Source organism: Typopeltis vanoorti, chromosome 3 (genome assembly GCF_054136105.1).
Source record: "Typopeltis vanoorti isolate ZY-2024b chromosome 3, IOZ_Tvanoo_1.0, whole genome shotgun sequence".
Classification (NCBI taxonomy): domain Eukaryota; kingdom Metazoa; phylum Arthropoda; class Arachnida; order Uropygi; family Thelyphonidae; genus Typopeltis; species Typopeltis vanoorti.
In genome coordinates, this window is record NC_143551.1 from 108,883,142 (window position 1) to 108,906,535 (window position 23,394).

General features: G+C 36.3%; 1 protein-coding gene across 1 annotated transcript in view; it reads right to left on the minus strand.

The window, feature by feature from the left end:
- Positions 1-1,442: 1,442 nt before the first annotated feature.
- Positions 1,443-23,394, minus strand: part of LOC150108459 (haloacid dehalogenase-like hydrolase domain-containing 5) — a 156,080-nt gene continuing 134,128 nt past the window's right edge. The window contains exons 9-11 of the mRNA XM_090390471.1: positions 19,077-19,220; positions 8,807-8,837; positions 1,443-1,782 (exon numbers count right to left, since the gene is read on the minus strand). Coding sequence (XP_090246597.1) covers positions 1,582-1,782; positions 8,807-8,837; positions 19,077-19,220 — 376 coding nt within the window. The 3' untranslated portion in view covers positions 1,443-1,581. The remainder of the gene's footprint in view (positions 1,783-8,806; positions 8,838-19,076; positions 19,221-23,394) is intronic.

Genomic DNA, 23,394 nt, shown 5'->3' on the forward strand with positions numbered 1-23,394 from the left:
TATTTGACTTCTAGATCAGTTTTCGAAATATTTAAGCCTTAGTGAACCCAGTGTACTAATGTACAATACATTTACCATGTTTTGTGGATGGGATTCACATAAAAAGCATATTGTTAATCCTTCTGGCATTTATGTCTTTTTTTTTTTTTTTTTTGGCTGCATTGAGGTCCAGAAGTAATAATTAGTTTCTGTTTCTTACAAGATAATATTTTTCTATTTTTACATATCAATTAGCAGTTCCTGACTCCTCCCTTCTTGTATAGAAATTATCATTTTGCAATACAGCTTTAACAATCACCAGTTCAGGTCATTCCACTTTGAATTATTATTTTCAATCCTACTGTCCTGCTTTTATGGGTTATATTGCTTGAATAGTCATACTGAACAGTTCAATACTACATGACGAAGAATAGGCAAACAATCTCTTTCCCTAAAATTGCAGACATTTTCAAATTGCAAATATTCTTGTATAAATGAAAGCAAAAACTACTCTGAATTTCAATACATTTAAATTAGAAAATGCTTTAACACCATACAGCTTGAACAAACCTCATGCCCGTTCTTGAACTTGATGCAGATGTTATTTGCATCTGACAAGAAACTAAAAATAAATTTTTCTCTCATTAGCAAATGATAAACAGAACTTTTGGACAATACTTCATACAAATAATTATTAACAGAGAGCGAGAAGAGGAAAAAGTAATTTATCTTCTTCAATAAATATATTTTGTTTAATAGTAAATAGTAAATTCATGATTGTAGCATACTTCAGTATGCTACAATCATGAATTCTAATACCCAAGAATGAAGGTGTTTTTTCCTTGAATCTGAATTTACTGAATAGAGTTCTTCAAATTAACCTAACCTAATTGGTTTATACAGTCACCTCTCACTACAGCAAACACTGCTATAACAAACTACTGACCAAAGTCCTGACCAAACCCCTACACGTACAATGCTATGTTAAAAGAAATTCAATACAGCAAACTATCAACTATAACAAACTATTCCTGTGGTCCCTATGAGTTTGCTATACAGGCAAGCCACTACTTACGAACTTTCAAGATACAAACAATTCATACTTATAAACACCACACAAGCTAATAAATTGTGACACCAATTCATTTAATAAACACAGAACTCTGGGCTTATGAACATTTTATGATGCTCAAAGTTCACTGATACACTAATAAGTTTTACAATATATCTTATGGGGAAAAAAAAAAATCAACTTACAAACACATTTCAAGGAACAAATTATGTTTGTAAGTTGGGGTTGGCTTGTAGTGAGTTTGCCACAATGAGAGCTGACTGTACACTAAAATTTTTAACTTTTGAAAGCACAGAAGTTCATCAGTGCATCAATTAATACAACAAAAGTGAGCATAATTTAAGAGTTATCCAAAAATATTTTTTAAAAAAATTTCAGGAGCATACTTTAAATCATAATAAAATTTTAAAAAATGTGCATGTCTGATAAAGAATTTTTGTAATTTAGATTTTTAAAAATAAATCTTATTTACCATTCATATATTATTACCAAATTAATTTACATAAAGCCCATCTAGAAACATACTGTTATCAAACAAAGCCCTCTCTTTCAAATATAAGATTTACAGCACTTAGGACATTTTCCACTCTATGGGTAGGCTCCTTAAGGCCCACTTCTGCAGGTAGAAAGTCTCGAGGTGAGTGGTCACAATCCTCCTCTTCTTGAAATTCTTCATTATAGACGCCAGTGTGAACAAGAACAGACTTACAGCTGGTCACACCTTCATCAGCCTAAATATATAAATCAACTGAAGTAAATATGATGTAAGAGTAGAAACTACTGATATTATTCAATCAATATTTTTTGATAATATAACACAAACACAACAGAACATCCAAAAGTGGCATTCCAAACCATAGTTCTACTCAAAAATTAAAGATTTCTGAAAAAATATGGTACTATGTTGTATTTAAAAATGACTTTATATAACCACAACTTTACACTGAATCACATTTCCTTTATGGCACTTGGGGCACTCTGTGCTAATAAAAATACTTTTTATTCTATGCTTATTTCTTTCTATTTATTTTTAGTTACCTTTTTTTTTCTTTCTGTTTTTAGAAAGAAAAATAAGTTGGTCACCCTCTAGTGCATTAGTAACATAGATGGGTCAATGTTTAAGAAGAAACCTTAACATTAAATCTGAAAACCTCCATATTGCATATTTTTGAAAATAATACAAAACATGAAGAGAGTTCCCAAAGGGCATCACCACAGGGAGTCAACAACGATAAAAAGTGTTCTGTGATTTTGGGATTTAACTGCAAAGGGAAAGTGACTAGCTGTTATGTAAGTGTGTGTGTGTGTTAAAAAATTTAGGGGGGGGGACTACTAATGCCAATTCTGATGAAAAGCAAACCACAGAAATATTTGCAGAAAATGGACCAGAAACAATTTAGCATCTGTGAAAAAAAGTGACCAAAGTGAATCAGAGATGACAGAAGTCATATGCCACTGCACTGGGATCAGTACATGGACTGCTGCATTAATTTGTGCATTAATGATATCATGAAAAATGATTTGAGGAGGAATATCTAGGTGAAAATATGTAGTAAGTTTTATAGGGACCTTAACATTAAATCTGAAAAACCTGCATATTCTCAAGTCAGCAAAGAATAATAAAAGTTCTGGAGAAGATGGCATACTTGTAGAACACATAAAATCAGGAGGTTTACAGTTTCATAAAGTCATATTGGATATGTTCAATGATTAACTACAGAAAAAATCCCAAAGGACAGAAGAGATGATAGGTCAATCAGTTTGCTCTCAAGTGTACAAAATATTTATATTGATTATATTAAAAACGATCACATGGTTTTTTGGATGATGCACAGTCATATGAACAAGCAGGATTCAGAGGATTCTCTAGAATAGATTATATCCATACTATTAATCCAGTAATAGAAAAAGCAAATGAATATAATCTTCCTGCATATTTAGTATTCATAGATTTTGAAAATGTTTTGATTCTCTATATCATTCAGAAATAATAAGCAGCTTAAAACAAAAAGTCATCCTAATAAAGTATATGCGATTATTAAAAACTGTATATCTTCAAGCTAAGAAGAGTTTATCAACTATGAGGAACCATCTTATGCTGATAGAAAGAGAGGGATAAAGAAAAAATAAAGTTCATTGATGCAAAGTTTTCTCAGTATGATTACCATAGCTTCCAAATCAAGCATAGTACCCATGAAATTTAAATAATGGCAAGCAACTGTAAAAAACTTGAAAATAGTTTACAAGAATCAGGTTACACAATTGCTCTTTCATAGATTGAAGGCCTCATCAAGTTCATTCAAAATCTAGAAGTTAAAGACTTACCAGTTACACTTCAATAATCATATCTCCCTTCTGCATTGCTTCATTACATACATGAGGATTCCACAGATCAGTTAAACAACTGTATGGAAACTTATACTACACCATAATATCAGGTTTTTGTTTCTCCAAGAAACATACTTCTGTAGATATAAAAACTTTGACAGATACCCACATTTCTTATTGGAGCCTTAGTAGCTTTAGTGGAGCCGGAGTAGAGATTCTTATTCTTGCACCCCCCCCCTTCCTCAAATCACTCTGTAATATCTAAAGGGATGCAGAAGGACAAATTTTGACAACAGACTGGAAATACTATGGATGAGTTAATAAGATTCATAAATCATTGGAGGCTTAATGGATTGTATACAGCACTCAGAAAGGATTAAAAACAGAATATAATTCTTCCTATATTTCGTCTCAGTCAATGAGACATCTTCAGGGATTACAAAAAAAACTAATGTAACATAAAAACAAATAACAAACAATACTAAGCCCAACCACGTGGGTGACACTAAAGTCCTATCAAAGTGGAGCGCCCTCTAAGGGCGGTTGTAGGTGGCATGGAATGTAAAGTGGGACCTCTGGTGATAAGCGTTTCCCAAATCTTAGGAAGCTTAATGCAACCATATTTGTTGAGATTTGGTTGATTCCTGAGAGCTGCTGCTGCTGATTCTAAGAATAGTCTTTCTCTTTTGAATTTGCTGTGGTGGAGCATGGAGCCCACAATCTTTGTTCCAGTGGAACCGCCCTTACAACTGAGCTTGACCACATACACAACACTTTCCTCTCCAATGGCTACAGCGATCACAGCATTAAAAAAATAATCAGGTCCTCTCCCCCATTCCCCGGTCTTCTCTTCAAAAAGAGTTTAGAAATGCCATCACCATACCCTACATCCGTGGCACATCTGAAAAAATAGCCAAGATTTTAAAAAAGTACAACCTACACACAGCATTTAAGCCCCACTGTAAACTTGCTACCCTTATCCGATCTACAAAAGATCAGCTCCCTCCGCTCTCAGTGCCTGGAGTCTATAAAGTACTCTGTTCCTGTAAACTGGTGTACTTTGGACAGACAGGGAGATCAGCTACTATCCGCCTGGAGGAACACAAGTCATACATCTGCAACCACGACTATGGTCAGTCAGGCCTGGCTGACCATGTCTTGGATACAACCCACAGGATCTCATGGGAAAAAACCACTATGCTCCACCACAGCAAATTCAAAAGAGAAAGCCTAGTCTTAAAATCAGCAGCTCTCAGGAATCAACCAAATCGTAATAAATATGGTTGCATTAAGCTTTGGGAAACACTTATCACCAGAGGTCCCACTTTACATTCCAGGCCACCTACAACCACCCTTAGAGGGTGCTCCACCTAGATAGGACTTTAGTGTCACCAACGTGGTTGGGCTTAGTATTGTTTGTTATTTGTTTTTATATTATATTAGTTTTTTTGTAATCCCTGAAGATTTCTCATTGACTGAGATGAAATATAGGAAGAATTAAATTCTGTTTTTAATCCTTTCTGAGTGCTGTATACAATCCATTAAGTCTCCAACATGATGTCCTCACAGCACTTAAGCCACTACACACGGAAGATTTATAAATGTTTATGCTACATCTGATGGAACAAGTTGACAAAAATTCTTCCAGGAGTTGCAGCCATATTTATACAGTGCTCATTAGATCATAGCAGCTGGAGATTGAAATTGTATTGAAAAACCCCATATTAGACAAAATAGAAGGATACCTCAGAAGTGGAAAAGTAGGATATGCACCACAGTTAAAAACATATCTTGGCAATGCTCAACTAGCAAATATATGAAGGATTCACAGCCCTAATCTCCAGGCTTATATACACTTACATGAATCAACCATATTAATTGAATTTATATCTCTTCTTCCCTTATAAACAGAGTAATTCAGATAAAACATTTTGAAATCAACATATCAGATTATAATCCAGTCCCACTTAAATTCTACTGTATGGAACCACTAGAGATCAATGCTAGAACCCGAGACTTCTGCCAAATTTCCTACTGATCTTTTCAAAACAACTCCAGACCCTCTGTTCAAACAGGAATAATGTTACCTGGAACTGGGATATATGACCAAAATTCAAACAAGCAGTAAAACAGAATATAATTGAATGGAGAAAGGAAGAAGCGTTCCTCAAAAGAAAAAAGTTAAAAGACCTGTATAAAGAGAGAAGTCGGTTCATAGTAAACCAACACAATGGTACAGCAATGTCATTAGAAACATCAACATTGAAGTAGAAATGGAAAGGCAAAAACAAGTGGAAGAAAGAAATTTTCAAATAAGAATACAGCAGCACTTAGCAAATCTGGGTGATTAATGGGCAGGGATGCACAATCAATATACAGCCTCTTCCTATATATATTGATTGTGCATCCCTGCAAAATTGACTGCAAAAGAATGCCTACCTAGTTGGAGGAAATGCCACTTCCTGGTTTATTAGAGGGCTGAAGTGACAAATGCCATGTGTGGTCTCCAGAACAGAGATTCTGGTTTCTGTGCCCTCCTCTCTTCTCCATGCAGTGTGAGTGATATCCTTCAAGGCCACGACAAACATACTTACAGACCCATAACTTCCTCCATTTAGGGGATACATGTTAAAACATGTGGTGCAGCAGGCCAGCTTCCAGTTAATGCAGAGGCCCAAATATGTCCATAATGAGTCAGGAGGCTTCTGTCAACTCGTACATAATCCCGCCTGTTACATACTCTGCCAGGCCGCACCTGGAGAGGAAGTCTGAGTAGTGGTATGTGGGGGACACTGTCAAGGCCATGTCATGGCACAGAGACTGGTTTCTCTGTGTATGGATGCTATGTCTGAGAGTCTGTCTTCTCTCACTGCCAGTCCCCACTATATTATCCTTCCAGCTAATCATGATTAATTTATGAAGGTTCTTACAAACAATGACAGTAACACGGCAACAAAAATAAATCTCCCTCATAAACCAATCCCATCACATCACAAACAGATACAACATATAAACCAAGCCAGAATCTCTTCACTAAAAATTGACTTTCACATCCACTTTACTAACATCCATGGCATCAACACAAATATAAATGATGTTCACCACCACTTGCAGTCTTCCAGCCCAGACATCTCAATCCTGACTGAAACCCAGATTACAGCTACTACTACTATCCACATCCAATGTTCAAACTACACACTCCATGATTTTTTTTGCCATAAGAGTGGCACTGCCTTAGTGAAATCTGACTTCTCAGATTTCACTGCCATTCTCTGGCAGTATGACTGCCAGAGAATGCCTAAAATTTCAAATCATCTGCTTTTGACCTTCTCTGGTTCAAGCTTTCCATGTCCCATTTTGTAACATTAATTTGTTGCATTTACTGGCCTCCAAACAGTGATAACCATTCAGACCACTTCACATTCCTTTCCATGAAACTCAACCATCTGCAATTCAGCTATCTGAGTAGTGAGGTCATCTTCACAGATAACCGCATTGTCCACAATATTAACTGGCTCCCCCCTATTCCAACACCACTGACCAAGAAGTAGAAATCATCATAAATGTCCTAACACAAATACACATCTACCTACTCGAATTTCTGATACCTGCTTCACTCTCCAAATACTATGGATCTCTTTCTGACTGTTCTTCTTCCAAATACACTGTGTAGAGCTCACTTCTCCTACTGCCGACATGAACAAAATCAATCTTGTAAAAGTGTCCTCTCCCTCTCTCTCTCTCACAAAGAATGCCCCCCCCCTCCATTCCCAACCTTGCATCCTCTGGCACTACAAATGAGCCAATTGGGATGACCTCCAGAATTTCTACACCTCCTTCCCTTGGTCTTATTATTGTTATGGGCCAAACATGATACAAATGGCCCAAATTTGTTACAGCTGTTATTCACTTTTGTTAGTGAATCCTGGAGACTTGCACTAGATGTGTTTAGGAGTACAACATCATCTGCATAAAGCAAAGAGCTAAGTTTGACATCTCTAATTCTAATATCAAGCTTGATGCCACTTTCTTTCATAATGTGATCCATATAGTTGATGAATAAGAGTGGACATAATGTGCATCCTTGTCTTACCCCTGATTTAACATCAAACTATCTTCCTGTATTTCCTTCAATTCTAAACTGCTGACTGACAACTTAAATATAGACTATGGATTGCTCTGTATAATGTTCCATTGATCCCATATAATTGTATTGTTTGAAAAGCTTTTCTCTGGGTACCTTACTGTATGCCCTTTCCAGATCTATAAAACTTAAGCAGAGATCCTTGTCACAATTCCCACAATTTCTCAACTATTTGTCTTAAAATGAAAATCTGATATTGACAACCTCTATTTGGCCTAGTTTATTATAAACCTAGCTTATTCTTCTCTAAGTTTCTCTTCCACAATCTTTCTCAACCTCTTTTCAAGTGTGCTTGCATAAATCTTACCTGGAACACTTAGTAGAGAAATTCCTCTGTAATTCTCACATTCAGTTTTATTCCCTTTTTTATAGATGGGTACTATGAGAGCTCTACTCCAATCATTGGGAATTTGACCTTCTGAAAAGGCCCTCGAATTATGCAGTGTAGCCACTGCAAAACTTTTATGACTCCATACTTAAGCTTTTCTGGCTGAATATCATCTACTCCAGCTGCCATTCCACATTTCAAGTTTTTGATGCCATTTTCTACCTTAAGTATTGATATGTATTCCTCTTGAAAATTTTCTAGTACAGTTCTGTCACTGCTTGATTCATTTAACAGTCTTTCAAAGTAATTATCCCAGACATCTAGGATATCCTTATCTTCAGTTTTCATGTCACCTTTATCATCTTTGATTCCTTTAAAGTACTCTTTCTTCAATTTCTAAGCTTCTTCAATAGCCTCCAGAACATTTTGCCACCTTCCTGATATTTATTTCTATATTCTTATCAAAGTCTTCCTATGACTTTTGTTTAGCTACTTTTACACACAGCTTAGCTCTCTTCCATTTTTCTCTGTATTCTTTTAGGGCATGTGCTGACTTATTTACTATGAATTTTAGGTATACTTTCTTCTATTCCAGGACTACTTCTTTAACTTCTTGTGTCCACCATGATGTTCTTATTTTTCTATCCTTGCAGACAATTTCACCACATATCTCTCCTAGCTGAATCAATGCCTTCTTCAGAGTTTGCCACTGAGACTCCAAGATTTGGTTCTTGTTTTCAAACTGCTGCAAATTTTTTTTTGTTAATGTTCACATAGTTTAGTCTACAATTTACTTGTAAAAACTGCTCAACTTTAATTCTTTTTAAAACTTTCTTACATACTGTTTTTTTCAATGTGATATCCATTTTTATCCTGCTTAGTATTAAGTAATAGTCACTTCCAATTTCAAATCCTCAGCACACTCTTGTATCCTGAATGAGCATAAGGATATCACTATCATCAATGATGTAGTCAATGATACTTTTCTTATTTCTTGTGTCTTCTCTCCAGAGGAACAAATCTGTGCACAACAATCTATACGGGGCCTGATTAAGAAATTATATAATGGAACAAGAACCTCTTTATTTCTACAAGTTAAGGTCCTGTGCATCATTGCCATAATCTGATGTGGTGTCTTCATAACTTGTGTGATGTGACCTCTGAACTTCAGATCCTTCTCCACCACTACTCCAAGGTCTCTTATTTCCTCAACTTCCTCCAAAATTTCTTCACCAAGGGCATATTTTGCACTACATCCTACTAAATTTCAGAACCTTATACTTTGCAACAGTGAATTGACAGTTCCATACTTTTGCCCACTCATACAACCTTCAAGTCCTCCTCTAAGGCTACACCAACTTTGATTCCTCATCACTCTCCCCAGTTTAGCATCATCTGCAAATGGTTATATATCACCAGCTAAGCCTATCCTAATATTATTAATATACAAATGATCCCCAAACCCCTGTGGAACACTAGTAGTGACTATCCTCTTTGCAGACAGGGCAATTCGCTAATACACAACTTGCTAAAATAGCCAGTCACCCTATCCAAGTTACTAATCTATTATCTAGTCCCATCTGCTTCAGTTTAGTTACCAACTTGTGGTTTGGCAATCTCTCAAAGCCTTTGCATCCAATATCTAAGTATACTACTGTATATATACATCTTTCTTATTCAATACAATCATCACTTTGTTATAGTACATAAGCAAGCTTTCTATTCTCGTTAGGATATCATCTTCAATCAACCATGTTTCACTTATTCCAAAATTTTGGGGTGAATAAATTCACATCAGTGAAACAACATCATTTCCCTTAGTTGATACCCTTGATATTTGTAAATAAACACAGCAGTTCACTTTTAGATATATAACCTGTTCTATCTTAGCCACTTATTGGTTGTGATTTCCCTATCACACCACCACCTGCTCTTGCACAATCACCTTTATTATTGCTTACCACATACATCTGTTCAGTCTCAACAACAACTATCCTTCTCACATCCCTATTCCAATCTATTCCATTCCTATGCTGATCGTCCCATACATAAATTTACATTCACTACTACCAATATCCACTCTCTATATGCTGTGTCTCCCTGTCCACCCAGCCCCCTCTCCCTTGTTTCCCTGTTCTCTTTTCATCTCTCTCACATTACTACTGCTTCCATTGCCAAGCACTTCAGTCTCTCCATCTTACACCAATAAAAGCATACACCAATCAACCAAACCACACCACCCCTCTTCCCCACACAGCTCTGCCAGCATACTATTCATGATTTTGGCTCTCCATATCAACTCATCATTGTCAATGCCTCAGCAACATACTAACAACCTTTCTCACTATACTGTTATCTTTCACTCTCCTCAATAACCTTTGTTACTGAATTTTTGAATCTTGCCTTGAATGAAACATAGAGGTGGTAGCAAGCATCTTGAGGGACTGTTTTAGGCAATATGTAATGGAAGATAAATAAGTGTTGAGAGTCACAGATTTGACCCTATCATCAGAGGATGTGATTGTGAATGAGGTATCTAATCTTTCTTTCGTTGATCTGAGTAACCATGAGATGATTGCCTAAATTGTAGCCAGTCATCATTTGAGAACTTCTGTGAGGAGATACGTGTGGAACTACAAGGCTAGTGATTATGAAAAACTTAATAGATAACTGGGAGGTGTATCATGGAAATAGAAGGTAACTGGAAAGGAAACAGATGCTGCTTGGGCACTAATCAAAAGATATTTAACAGCAAAACTGAGTGTGTTCCAAAAGTAAAGAGACTAAATAAGGTAGAAGTAATTCTAGTAGCAAAGCTTATACGTTGGTTAGACATAACTGGTAATTAGTTTACGGAATTAACAATGCAAATGAAGTATATTAATTAAAGGTAACTTTAATGAATCACTTCTATATTTCGGCAACGTCACATTGCCATCTTCAGGAACATAAAGATATGGTATGTGCACGCAGGCACTAACACAAAGCAAATGAGGAAGAAAGCAAGAAACTAATATTGTTCCTAAAGTCCTAATGGTGCCCTCTTGCAGGCTAATTTGGTAGTCTTGGCTGTTGGGCTGAAGTTCTCATAATGTAAGTTAATTTAATTAATATACTTCATTTGCGTTGTTAATTCCGTAAACTAATTACCAGTTAAGGTAGAAGTAAAATGGATGAATGAAGAGATTAAACAGGCAATTTGAAAAAAGGATTTATGGAAACAGCACAGGATGAAAGGTAATCAGTTAAACGAGGAGGACAAAGGGAACAGGCAGGTGACTTGTTGGTAAGGACAGCAAGAGTGCAAAAAATACAAGTAGAAATTAGCCAATCAAGCCAAGAATAATCCTAGAATTTCAACAGATGGGAAGTAGAAGAAAAATGACTGGTAGATTGGCAAGTGCTGCAGAGATTTTTATATATATATATATATATATATATATATATATATCCCACACACGAAAGATGCCGTGTGAAGGCAGGAACAGAAATACAGTGATCTGTTCATATTCTTCTTGAATTGTTGAAGATTGTAGTCCTTTGGAAATGCTTCATGAGGGACACTGTTCCACAGAAATGGGGTGGAAGGAATGAAAGATGACCTGAAATAGCAGGTTTCATGTGTATGCAGTTTTTTTCCCATAAAAAAGAGGTCTTTTTTATGGGAAAACAAACAAAACTGCGTTTTGGAAGTACTGAAGTTGACTAGGTTACTTTCACCCCAGTCATGGATACTGTAAAGATAGTGTTCAGTGCACTTAAAGATGACCTTGAAGCAAAAGATGATTCAGCACTGCAAGGCCTGTCATATGAGTAGGACAAGTGGAGTGTGCTATCATCGGCAAAACTAGGAATAGCGTTTGCAGTCAATGACAGTGGGTCATTTATATAAATCAGGAAGAGGGTGGGTGAAATGACAAGAGCCCAGTGGGACACCAGCATTGACAGGAAAGTCTGAGGAGAGAGAGAGAGAGAATACCATCCACCATTATACATAGGGATCAATCTGAGAGAAAACTAGCAATCCATTTACATAAGGATGAAGGAAGTCCACAAATGATGGTAACTTGTTTAGAAGTCCTTGATGTCAGACCCTATCAAAAGTCTTGGAGATAGAAAGTGTAACAGCATAGGTTTCTCCAAACCTTTCCATGGAATGGGTCCAAATGTGAGTGATGTAGGCTAGGAGATCTCCTGTTGATCTGGAGTGGCAAAATCCATACCGGTAGTCACTATTAAATAGAAGTTCTCAAGATGAAGAAGCTGATTGGTGATAACCTTCTCCATTACTTTAGGCAAAATTGATGCAAGAACAATAGGACAATAGCTTGATGGTAAACATTTTTCCCTTTTTACTGGGAACTGGTTGTATATGAGCTTTCTTCCATGCTGAAGGGTGGATGCCAGCTGAGAGAGTTTAGTGAATGGATTATAGAGAACAGCTGTTAGTTCAGGAGCACATTGCTTGAGCACAATGGGTCAAATTCAATCAGGACAGGCTGCCTTTACAGTGCCTAAGTTATTCAAGATTCTTCTGTCTTTCTAGTGGAAGGTCATAGGAGACACGAGATGCAGTGTTCTAGGCAAGGAAGGAAGTAATTTGACATAGTCATCTATGCAAGAGTTGGAAGAGAAGAATGAAGTTAAGACATCAGCCTTGTCTTTAGGTGATGTTACAATGCTATTAAGGTGGGATAGAGGAGGAAGAGGTACAGATGGACAAAAGTTGCATCCAACAGCTTTGGCAAGGGACCAGAAGTCATGACTGTTGGTGGCACAAGCAGTGAGTTTTCTACATTTCTTTTTTTGAATTTAGACTTTGCCCTTTTAATGGTGGTTTCACAAGTGCTGCAGGAAACTAGGTAGGCTGTAAAGAAGCTGGTTTTGGTGTCAAGCCACTTGTAAAAGGATGTTTACTTTTCTTAGACAGTCCTAGCACACTTTTTTGGAGAACAATGATTTATCTAAGGATTGGAGAATTTGAACCAAATGAGAGTTTCCTTTCCAAGATGTATTATTTCTGTAACAAGATCACAATGGGTATCTGTATCAGAATGAAAACAGCAGTCTGACCATGGAAAAGAGGAGTAATAGCCACCCAAGTTCTCCCACATGGCACTGTTGTAATGCCAGAGCATGTGAGGTTGTGAATGGCTGAAGGAAAGACATTCCACCAGAAACAAAACTTGGATAAAATTCTGGTTTGAATTGCCAAGAAAAGCAGTCACTTCAGCAAGCAGTTATCAAGTTATTTCATCCTCATGAATTAAACTTCATGGGAAGCTTGAGTATAAAGGGTATGGTGAAAGAGGGACAGACAATGAGTGAATGAGGAGTACATGAAGAAAAAAGTAAATGATGTTAATAAGTCAGTATGACTTGACAACATATTCCTTTTTGTGTTGGAGGGAGTGCTCGAGAGTTAATGGTAGCCTGGGCATACCTGTTAAACAAGAATCATGAAACAGGGCAAGTTCAAAAGCAGTGGATAAGAAGGTAAAATTGTTCTATTTCATAAAGGAGATACACAGAGAGAGAGAGAGAGAGAGGCTTGTGTTTTAAGCCTAATGGAATGAATAGCACTAGGAAAGGATTAAAACTAATAATTAATTTTTTCAATATTTTTCCTCAGTCGCAGCGACATCTTTAGAGAGTACAGTATAAGACTTATAACATATACACAAAGACAACATAAAATAAGTGAAACACATGGAGTCCTAACTAAGTTAGGCACCTTCTGTTGGTATGTGTCAGCAGCTCAGGAGGTAAACTGGGATCTCAAAGTATTAGTATTTCTAATATTTTGGGAAGTTCCATGCAACTCTATTTATTCAGGTTATGCTGATTTCTGAGGGTAGCTACAGATTCAAAAAATAGCCTTTCTCTTCTATATGGCCTGATTGACCATAGTCATGATGCTTGATTTTCTTGTCTGTCCATAGTAGGTGAACTTTAAGGAACAGGGAACTATGTATCCCAAGAACTGGGGGAGGAAGAAGTTGGCCTCAGTGGAGCAAATAAGGATAGCTAGTTTCAAGTGTGGCTTGAAAGCTGTGCAGAGCTTATATTTCTTTAGAATTCTATGTTGTCTGATGTACCTCAGATGAACAGGATGGTGATAGCATTACTAAAATCATTCTGAGGAGAAGGTCATGGATTGGGGGAGAGTTAGGATTGATTATTTTTTTTATTCTGTAGGAAGTGGCCATTAGATAGGAAAGTGTGGTGTATATGATTGGGTTCTGCTGCAAGAGAGGCCTCATTGGAACAAAGGTTATAGGCTCTATTGGTTAGTGTTTTTATTTTTATGATACTGTATTGATTAGGGAGAAGAAGATGGGAACACTTTGTGAATATTGTTCAGAGGGCACATTTCAAGTGTTGCAAAGAGCCACACGGAGAGCTGTTGGTAGTGGAGCATATTACTAGAGTGCACTGTAATAAATGCAGAGAGCATAAATGATTTTATGGTTCAATATTATAGACATATGCTGGTTGAGTGGTCCTCCGATGATGAGTTTACTGACCCCATGGAGATTAATTTAATAATAATAACATATCTACAGGGTGCTTAAGGGTAAAAGCTGTACAACTGAGAGGAGACCACCACATAGCCTTTAAGGGAATGAGGAGAACTGACCAGGGCTTATGACCTAATGTCCAATCCTCACCTTCTCGTGGTGCACCCTGTTGGGTATCTACTGGGATACAGAATGAACGAGGATGGGCTGGCAATTTGGGATTTAGCTGACCAAATTGTATTCTTATTGGCTTAAACCAATATACAAAATGATAGTACAACATGACAATATTTCATGCCGGATGGGGCATTGCCCGGTTAAACAAGGCCCCCATTGTTTTCGCCAGGGAACTAGGATGAACAGCGAAAAGTCAGGAACAAATCTGAAAGCACCCCAACTCAATATCACCAGAGTTAAAGATCGGTACTATCAACATAAGAAGCCGCCTGAATGGCAAAGAAATGGAGCTAGCTGAGGAATTAGATAAGTACTAGATCAACATAATAGAGGTGACTGAAACAAAAAAGACAAAAACTGGTGAGATCTTTCTGAGCAATAAATTCAAAATGTTATATTCAGGCAATGATAATCAAGAAAAAGAAGGAGTAGCCATAGTATTCAACACAAAATACGAGGCGAATCTTCTTGAATGGCAGGCATTATCAAGTAGAGTGATGTGAGCAAATATCAGAATGAGGAAATGGGCAATGAGACTTATTTGTGCCTATGGTCCCACAGAAGGTTCCACTAAGGTAGAAGTGGAGGAATTTTTTTGATGCTTTAGAGAAAGCAACTGACCCAATGAAAAAGAAAAAGTTGGTCCTTGTTGGGGATCTAAACAGCAGAGTAGGAAATGATTGTCAGACATACAAAAATATTTTGGGAAAATTTGGAGAAAAGAGCAAAGCTAATAATAATGGCAAATACCTGTTGGATTTCTGCTCAGGACATGGACTAGTTATTACTAACACCATGTTCCAACATAAAAATGTGCACAAATTCACATGGAGAGAAGAGGCAAGGAATAAGAAAAGTCTCATTGACTATGTTATTGCTGATAGTGATGTTTTCTCACTGGTGCAGGACACCAGAGTGTACAGAGGATTTGAAATTGGAAGTGATCACTATTTAGTCTTGAGCAGGATAAAACTGAATTTCATATTGAAAAGAATAACATGTAAGAAAGTTTTAAAGCGAATAAAAATTGAGCATCTCTCTCTCTCGGATGTGAACTGTAGACTAAAATACACAAACATAATTGAAGCAAAAATGAAATAGTTTGAGAACAAGAACCAAACCTTAGAAATTCAGTGGCAAGCCTTGAAGAAAACCCTCATTGATTCAGCCAGAGAGGCATGTGGTGAGGTTGTCTGCAAGGATAGAAAAATCAAAACTCCATGGTGGACACAGGAAGTTAAAGAGGCAGTGAAGGAAAAGAAGAAAGCACATCAAAAGTTCCTGCCAAATAAGTCAGTTTGTGCTCTTAGAGAATACAGAGACAAATGTAAGAAAGCTAAACACTGTGTAAAACTAGCTAAACAAAAGTCATGGGAAGACTCTGGTAAGAACATAGAAAATAAATATCAAGAAGGTGGTAACATATTCTAGAGCTAATTGAAGAAGCTTTGAAATGGAGGAAAGAGTGCTGTAAAAGGAGTTAGAGATGATAAAGGTGACATGAAAACAGGAAAAAAAGATATCCTTGAAGTATGGAGTAATTACTTAGAAAAATTGCTAAATGAAACAAGCAGTGCTAGCACAGTGGTAAAACAACACTCAACAGGCATACAGTCAGGAATACATATCCATACTTGAAGTAGAAAAAGCCATCAAAGGCTTGAAATGTGGAAAGGCAGCAGGAGTAGATGATATTCGACCAGAAATGCTGAAGTATGGTGGTATAAAACTCTTACAGTGGCTGCACTGCATAGTTCAGAAGGCGTGGACAGAGGGACGAATTCCCGATGATTGGAGTAGAGCTCTCATAGTACCCATGTATAACAATTGAAATAAAACTGATGTGAGAATTACAGAGGTATTTCCCTACTGAGTGTTCCTGGCAAGATTTATGCCAGTATACTTGAGAAACGGTTGAGAAGAATTGTGGAAGAAAAGCTTGGTGAAGAACAAGCTGGATTCAGACCAAATAGAGGCTGTCAGGATCAGATCTTCACTTTACGACAAATAGTTGAGAAAGCATGGGAATATAACAAAGATCTGTATTTGAGTTTTGTCGATTTGGAAAAGGTATATGACAAGGTGCCAAGAGAGAAGCTATTCAATATACTACAGTTATATGGCATCAATGGAGCATTATACCAAGCAATACTTAGTCTTTGAGTTGCAAGTCAGCAGTTAGAATTGAAGGAAGTACAGGAAGATGGTTTAATGTTAAATCTGGTGTGAGACAAGGATGTACATAATCTCCTCTGTTATTCATTATCTATATGGATCATATTGTGAAGGAAAGTGGTGTTAAACATGGTATCAGAATTGGAGATGTTAATGTCAGCTCTTTGCTTTATGCAGACGATGTTATACTTCTAAATAAATCCACTACAAGTCTGCAAGATTCCCTGACTAAATTGAATAACTGTTGTTATAGATATGGTATGAAGGTCAGCAATAAAAAGACAAAGACAATGAAAATAGGTAGAATCGTTGAAGATATCAACTGTGTTGTGAATGGAGAACCTGTGGAACAAGTAAAACATTTCAGCTACTTAGGCACGATTTTTAGTGAAGATTGTAAAATAAATATGGAAATAGACAACAGAATCAAAGCTGGTATGGTAGGAAGTCAATTGAATAAATTCATATAAAATAACAGAGAGATTTGTCGGAACACTAAATTAGCTGTATACAAGACAGTGTTCAAACCAGTTTTAACTTATGGATCTGAGAGCTGGGTCAGAAATAAAACACTTGACCAAAGACTAGAGACTGCAGATATGAGAGTTCTGAGAAAGTTAAGAGGCATGAATGGATGGCACCAATAATGGCCATATCATATTAAAAATGAGGATATTAGGAAAGAACTTGACATTGTCAGCATCCAGGAATGCGTTAGCAGAGCTAATCTCAGGTGGTATGGTCACTTAAACAGAATGGGCGAGGAAAGATTAGCAAAACAAGTGTTCTTTGCCAGGTTGGCAGGAAAACGACCCAGAGGAAGACCAAGATATAGGTGGATAGATATGGTACAAAGTGCCTTAGACGATAGAAATATAAGATTTAATATGTTGGAGTCTTGACAAGTAACAGACTGATTTGGAGTAAAATTGTAGATAGGAAGTTAGTAATGAGGTAAATTTTTCATGTAGTACTATCATATCCTGTACACCCCTTGAGGATACATGTCAGGAATTTGATGATGTATCTGCTTGTGTGAGTGGGTTTCCTGTGTACTGATTAGAAGTTACAATTAAGAAGGTTTGATCATTTGAAGGTTGGATAATTGTGAGATCACTATTCTACAGAGGAATAAGAATAGTCCTGCATGTATATATTCTTTAACAATATCATATACTGTATATCAGTTTTACTGGAAAAAGTCCACTCCTTTAAATACTTGGGATCATATATACAAGAAGATGATAGACTAGACACAGAAATTAACAACAGGATAAGAGGGGGAACAAAGCTATTATATGCAATGAAAGGCCCACTCCTAGATAAGAAACAAGTCATCCAGAATACCAAAATGGCAGTGTACCATTCAGTGTTTCTACCAACATTAACATACAGTTGCGAATCTTGGTGTTTAACAACAGGAAACACAAATAAACTACAAACAATTGAAATGAAATATCTCAGGAAAGTGGCACAAAAAACAAGACCAGACCGAATAAGAAATCAAACCATAAGAGACAGCCTTCAAGTTGTACCTCTGAAATGAGATGGCTTGGACATCTTAATCGAATGGAAGAAGGAAGAATAATAAAAACTGTATACGAAAACCAGAAAATAGGGAAAAGAAACATAGGCAGACCCACGAAAGGTTGGCAAAAGGAAATGAAAGAAAAATTGGAAAAGAAGGGAATTAGCTGGAAAGAAGCAAAATAATAAACCTTTGACAGGACAGCATAGAAATCTCTTTGGCAAAATCTCGATGCTTAAAAGCATAAGAGATCATAGACGAAGAAGTATATCAGTTTTCCTACCAGAGGAAATGTACCCTACTAGCGCAAAGCTACATGACTATTTCAAGACCATATCCTTAATCACCTGAACACTTAAAAAAATTTACCTGAAACAAATTATTCACACATGCCACCTTATAAACATATTTTACGAACTTTAACAAAATTAGCGTGCAACTTATTACATAAATTTACTTTGCTCAGAACCTAGTGCTATAATTTAAATAATCAATATATAAATGTCCAAAGAGTTCATGTTTTCTCTTTCCTTCTCCTGGAGATTTAAAAAAATTTCTTATGACCAATTTTTGCCATTCAGTAACAACATATGTCACTTTTCCATAAAATGCAATGGATTTATGGTTTAATGTGTTTTCTCTCAATGGAAAATAATTACCAGAATGGTGAAGAAGACTCTTTGCATTAAGATTCATTAACAGCTTAAGTTTTATCGATTAATTTAATAAAATGATTTTTTTTAACATCAATTTCAATAAAATATATTACTTTCAAGCGTACTTCAACATTCATATGAGAACCCATTATCATATCCACTCTTGACTGTACTGGAGAATGTACTGCTCTAGTTCCACCACTGACTCCAAGTATTGCCAAAGTTTCTTTCTCTTTACGTTGAAGCTTGGCTCGTTTCTGAAGGTATCGATTGTATAAATTAGCTCCATAAATGTCTGTATTGATATTGTCCCTATAACAAGAAATCTTATCAAATTCTGCTAAGGAAAATTCTCATAAGACCAGAATCAACTTCTTAAAAAAAAATTAGTGAGTAGAAATGGAAAAAAATAAAATATAGTCATTTTCATCCTTTTTTTATTATTTAAAAAAACAGAAGAGTTTCTTAGCAAAAATGCTAAGAAACTCTTCTGTGGTACTAGAAGCCAGTCTATATTTCAAGTGGTTGAGGCAATATAGTCTACGAAGCAGCTGCATTTTCTCAGTCATTTTTGCTTGTTACATAAGGAGAAAACTTGGTACCTCCATGTGAGACAGACCAGCTAATATAACCCTAGATTTAATCATAGCAATAAAGTCCTCAGTAAGAATAAAGCATGCAGAAATCACTGGAAATGAACTCAATTCTGGAATACATTGAGTATATCATAAATCAGTTAAGGAACAGTTCTTTCTTATTAAGCTACTAATATTTTCTGAAAGGAATGAGTGCAGATTTCACAGGATTGAGATTCCAGCAAGTAGACAAGTATTTAGGCTTACATGCTGGTTTAATGCTTATAACTGAATTTAGTGGAATAAATACAGTACAGAGAAATAATTAAACAAGAGGTTTAATCATTCCAATATTTCGTCTCTTTCATAGTCATCTTCAGAAATACAATAAAAGATACCAAGAAATTATATACTTGGTTTAATCCTTTATCCAAGTGTAAGCAAAACAAAGTTTGCACCTGAAATGTAATCAGGACTGGGGCAACTCATATATAGAAGCTAATGACTTCACATCACTTGCCTTAGTATCCCATAATGCAAAGCACATATCCTTATGGGTATGTATAAAGCTATGCATTATGGGAAGAGTCATCACCCAGACCAGTTTCGACATTTATTGAGGTCTCATCAGTGAGAGCCAAACCCAGAGGTGATACTAAGGTTGAAGTAATGCCGAAGTCATATTTTCATACACGAGTAGCGAAAAGGTGTCACACCTTATTATTAAAATACTCTGGATTAGAGATAGTTGTTGGAAGTGGGTCTAGCTCCCACTGACGAGACCTCCATAAAGGTCGAAACCGGTCTGGGTAATGACCCTTCCCATAATGCATAGCATTATACCCGTAAGGATGCATGCTTTGCATTATGGGATACTAAGGCAAGTGATGTGAAGTCATTATACGAGTTGCTACAGTCCTGATTATATTTCAGGCGCAAACTTTGTTTTGCTTACACTTGGATAAAGGATTAAACTGAGTATATAATTTCTTGGTATCTTTAATTTATAGTATAACCAAGAGAAAAAACTTCAACCTATCAGGAATGCAGTGTTAAAATTATAACAATGCACACAACAATAAGTGGAGAAAATTAAACTATTTTGAGCTTCAAGTCCCATGAGGGGACACCCTATATAGTTGCTGTTGGCTATCTTTAGCTGTTGGGAAGCAGGCCTAAGAATTAAAAGTTTCCCAAATCCTGGGAAGTTTAACACCATCATATTTATTTAGATTAGCAGCACTCTTTGAAATCTGCTGCTGATTCTAAAAAATGATTCTTTCAAGTTTGTATTGGCTATAATGAAGCATCTTAGAAATCTGCTGCTTATTCTAAAAAATGATTCTTTCAAGTTTGTATTGGCTACAATGAAGCATAGTAATTTTTTTCACCATCTGATCCTATGCATTTAGATAGTATCTAACTGACTAACTATAATTGTGGTAGAGGATGTATTTTTTGTGTTCACCAAGACAGATGTTAGCAGATCTCCCTGTTTGATCACTGGATGATATAGACTGACTGGATTTCTCAAAAATGGTACAGTGCAATGAATGTAATATGTATGCCTGGGAAGATGTCATAGATATTTATGTAGAGAAAATAACGAGTGTGAGTATGTAGGAAATGCAATATTCTGATGGACCAAGAGGCTTGCTTAAACATAAGTTTAAATATGAGTAGGGAACATGATGTTGTAACTGATATGGCAACTGAAGATTGTGTGAATGTTCCGAGTGTGTATAAAAATGATAACGAGGAAAAAAGTTTGATTTTCGGTAAAGCAAGCAATAATTTATACAACATTAAAAAACAGTGAAATTAACAGTATGGTAGTGAGCAGGAATAACAATTGATAACAAACCAGTGTGTGTGTGTGTGACTGGTAATAAAAGAGCAAGAGTGCATGATAGCAAAAAAAAAAGGACAAAAGATTTGAAAGCTGAGTTGATGAAGATGAGGTGGATGCAGAGTGAAATGAAGAGAATTGGAGATATGTATCGAAGAATGAAGAAGACAAAAACAAATGCTGTTAGTATGAAAAAGGTAATGTAGACCTGCAAATGGCGTTGTATGGCAATTCAATTATTAAGGTGCAAATAAACGAGAAGATGCACAAGATTTGTTTTCTTGAAGGTAAAATGAATAGAGTGATTGAGGCACTGAATATGACAAGTGCCAAAGGAGCTAGTAATAGTAGAGACAAATGACTTACTGGGAACAAGGAGAATGTAAGATTGGATATCAGGAGGTTGGTGAAAAGGATCAATTAATCCCTCAATGTTACTGCGTATATCAAAATCACATTAATCAAATATAATAATCAATGGTAAAATTACAAGTCGTCCATGATAGATTACTGTGCTAATAATTCATTTTATATGGTACTCTTTTAAGAAAGATCAAAAAATGAATGCAAAGTCAATGTTTAATAAATACTTGTTACTGCCATTTTTTTATCAAAAAAAAAATATCAAGGGTCGTTTGAACAGTTTAAAGTTTTTTCCTTATCAGAATAAAAATAAATTCTACGATAACAAGCAAAATAACTCTCCAGCATGGCTGTGTGGGAGAAATGACGTCATCATGCTGACGCCTCGAGGCTTTCATGTTTTTGAATGGTAAATTTAAAGCGCATTAATTAAAAATCTTGCCACGTATATCAAGGGATCGTCACAACCAATTTCGCTGCATTAATCAATTCTGGTGTTAAGCAAGGAATACCTGTAGTGTGATAAGAAAGGTAGTCAATGTGTTGCCTGAGTAATGATAGTGATGAGCCAGAGAGCAAGAATTATGAATATGTTAGCAGAAATGTGTGAAGAGTAAGGAGTGCAGTTTGTTAATGTGTGGAATGAGTTTAAAGAAAGAATTGAACTGTATATGAGTGATGGACTGTATTTGAATAGTTTTGGTGCGAGCCATTTGGAGACTGCTGTTCAAAAGGAGAGTAATAAGTGCAGAGAATGAATCTGAGAAAGTAAGGAAAAATGTGAAAAAGCAGAAGAGCAAGGAAGGAGAGAGACTGAGTGGTTCTTATGAAGAAGAAGCGGAATTCTCTGTACTCATTCCATCAAGGATGGCATAAGTACATAGAACGAGAGAACAAGTGTGCAAGACAAAGAGGGAAACAGTGAAACTCAGAGCAGAGAGGTGAACATATCATGAGAAAGATTGTATACAAATGCTAGAAATATCTTTTAGTTAGGTGTCCTCCCGTGATGAGTCTTCGGACTCCTTGGAGGTATCAGGACTAATAATAATAATAATATCAGAAGCAAGGGAAATGAAAATGGTTGCACTGATTGATTTCATTCATCCAAAAATTGCAGGAATAAGTGAGATATGATTGGATGAGGACAACATCCTCACAGGAATAGAGATGGAAGGGTAAAATGTATTTCAAGAAGAGAAAAAGGGTAAGAGAATGGAGGCAGAGTGCTATTGATGACAGAAAAAAAAGAGTTATGTCCAAATAAAGTAGAGATGCATGGGGGACTAGTGGTAGTGGTTTAGAGGCAGTGTGGTGTGAGACAGGTGAACAGAATGAAATAAGACATATTTCGGTGATTACACCACATTTTTTTATTATTCAGTTATATAAAACACTGAAATAATAGTTCCCAACAAGTTTCGTAGGATTTACATCTTCAGGGGTAAATAGTATAACTTAAAGTTTAAACAAATGTTGCAGACAAGCTAGCCAAATTAATGAACAAACACAACATAAAAGTAGCCTTCCTTCCTATGGAAAAAATCTCAAGATTCCTACATCCACCAAAACCACCTCATCATCCTCTTAAAAAACCAGGAGTCTACAAAATCCATTGCTCTTGCAGGATTTGCTATGTAGGACAGACAGGAAGATCTGGAGAAATGCGCATGGCTGAACACCAAAAAGACGTACAAAA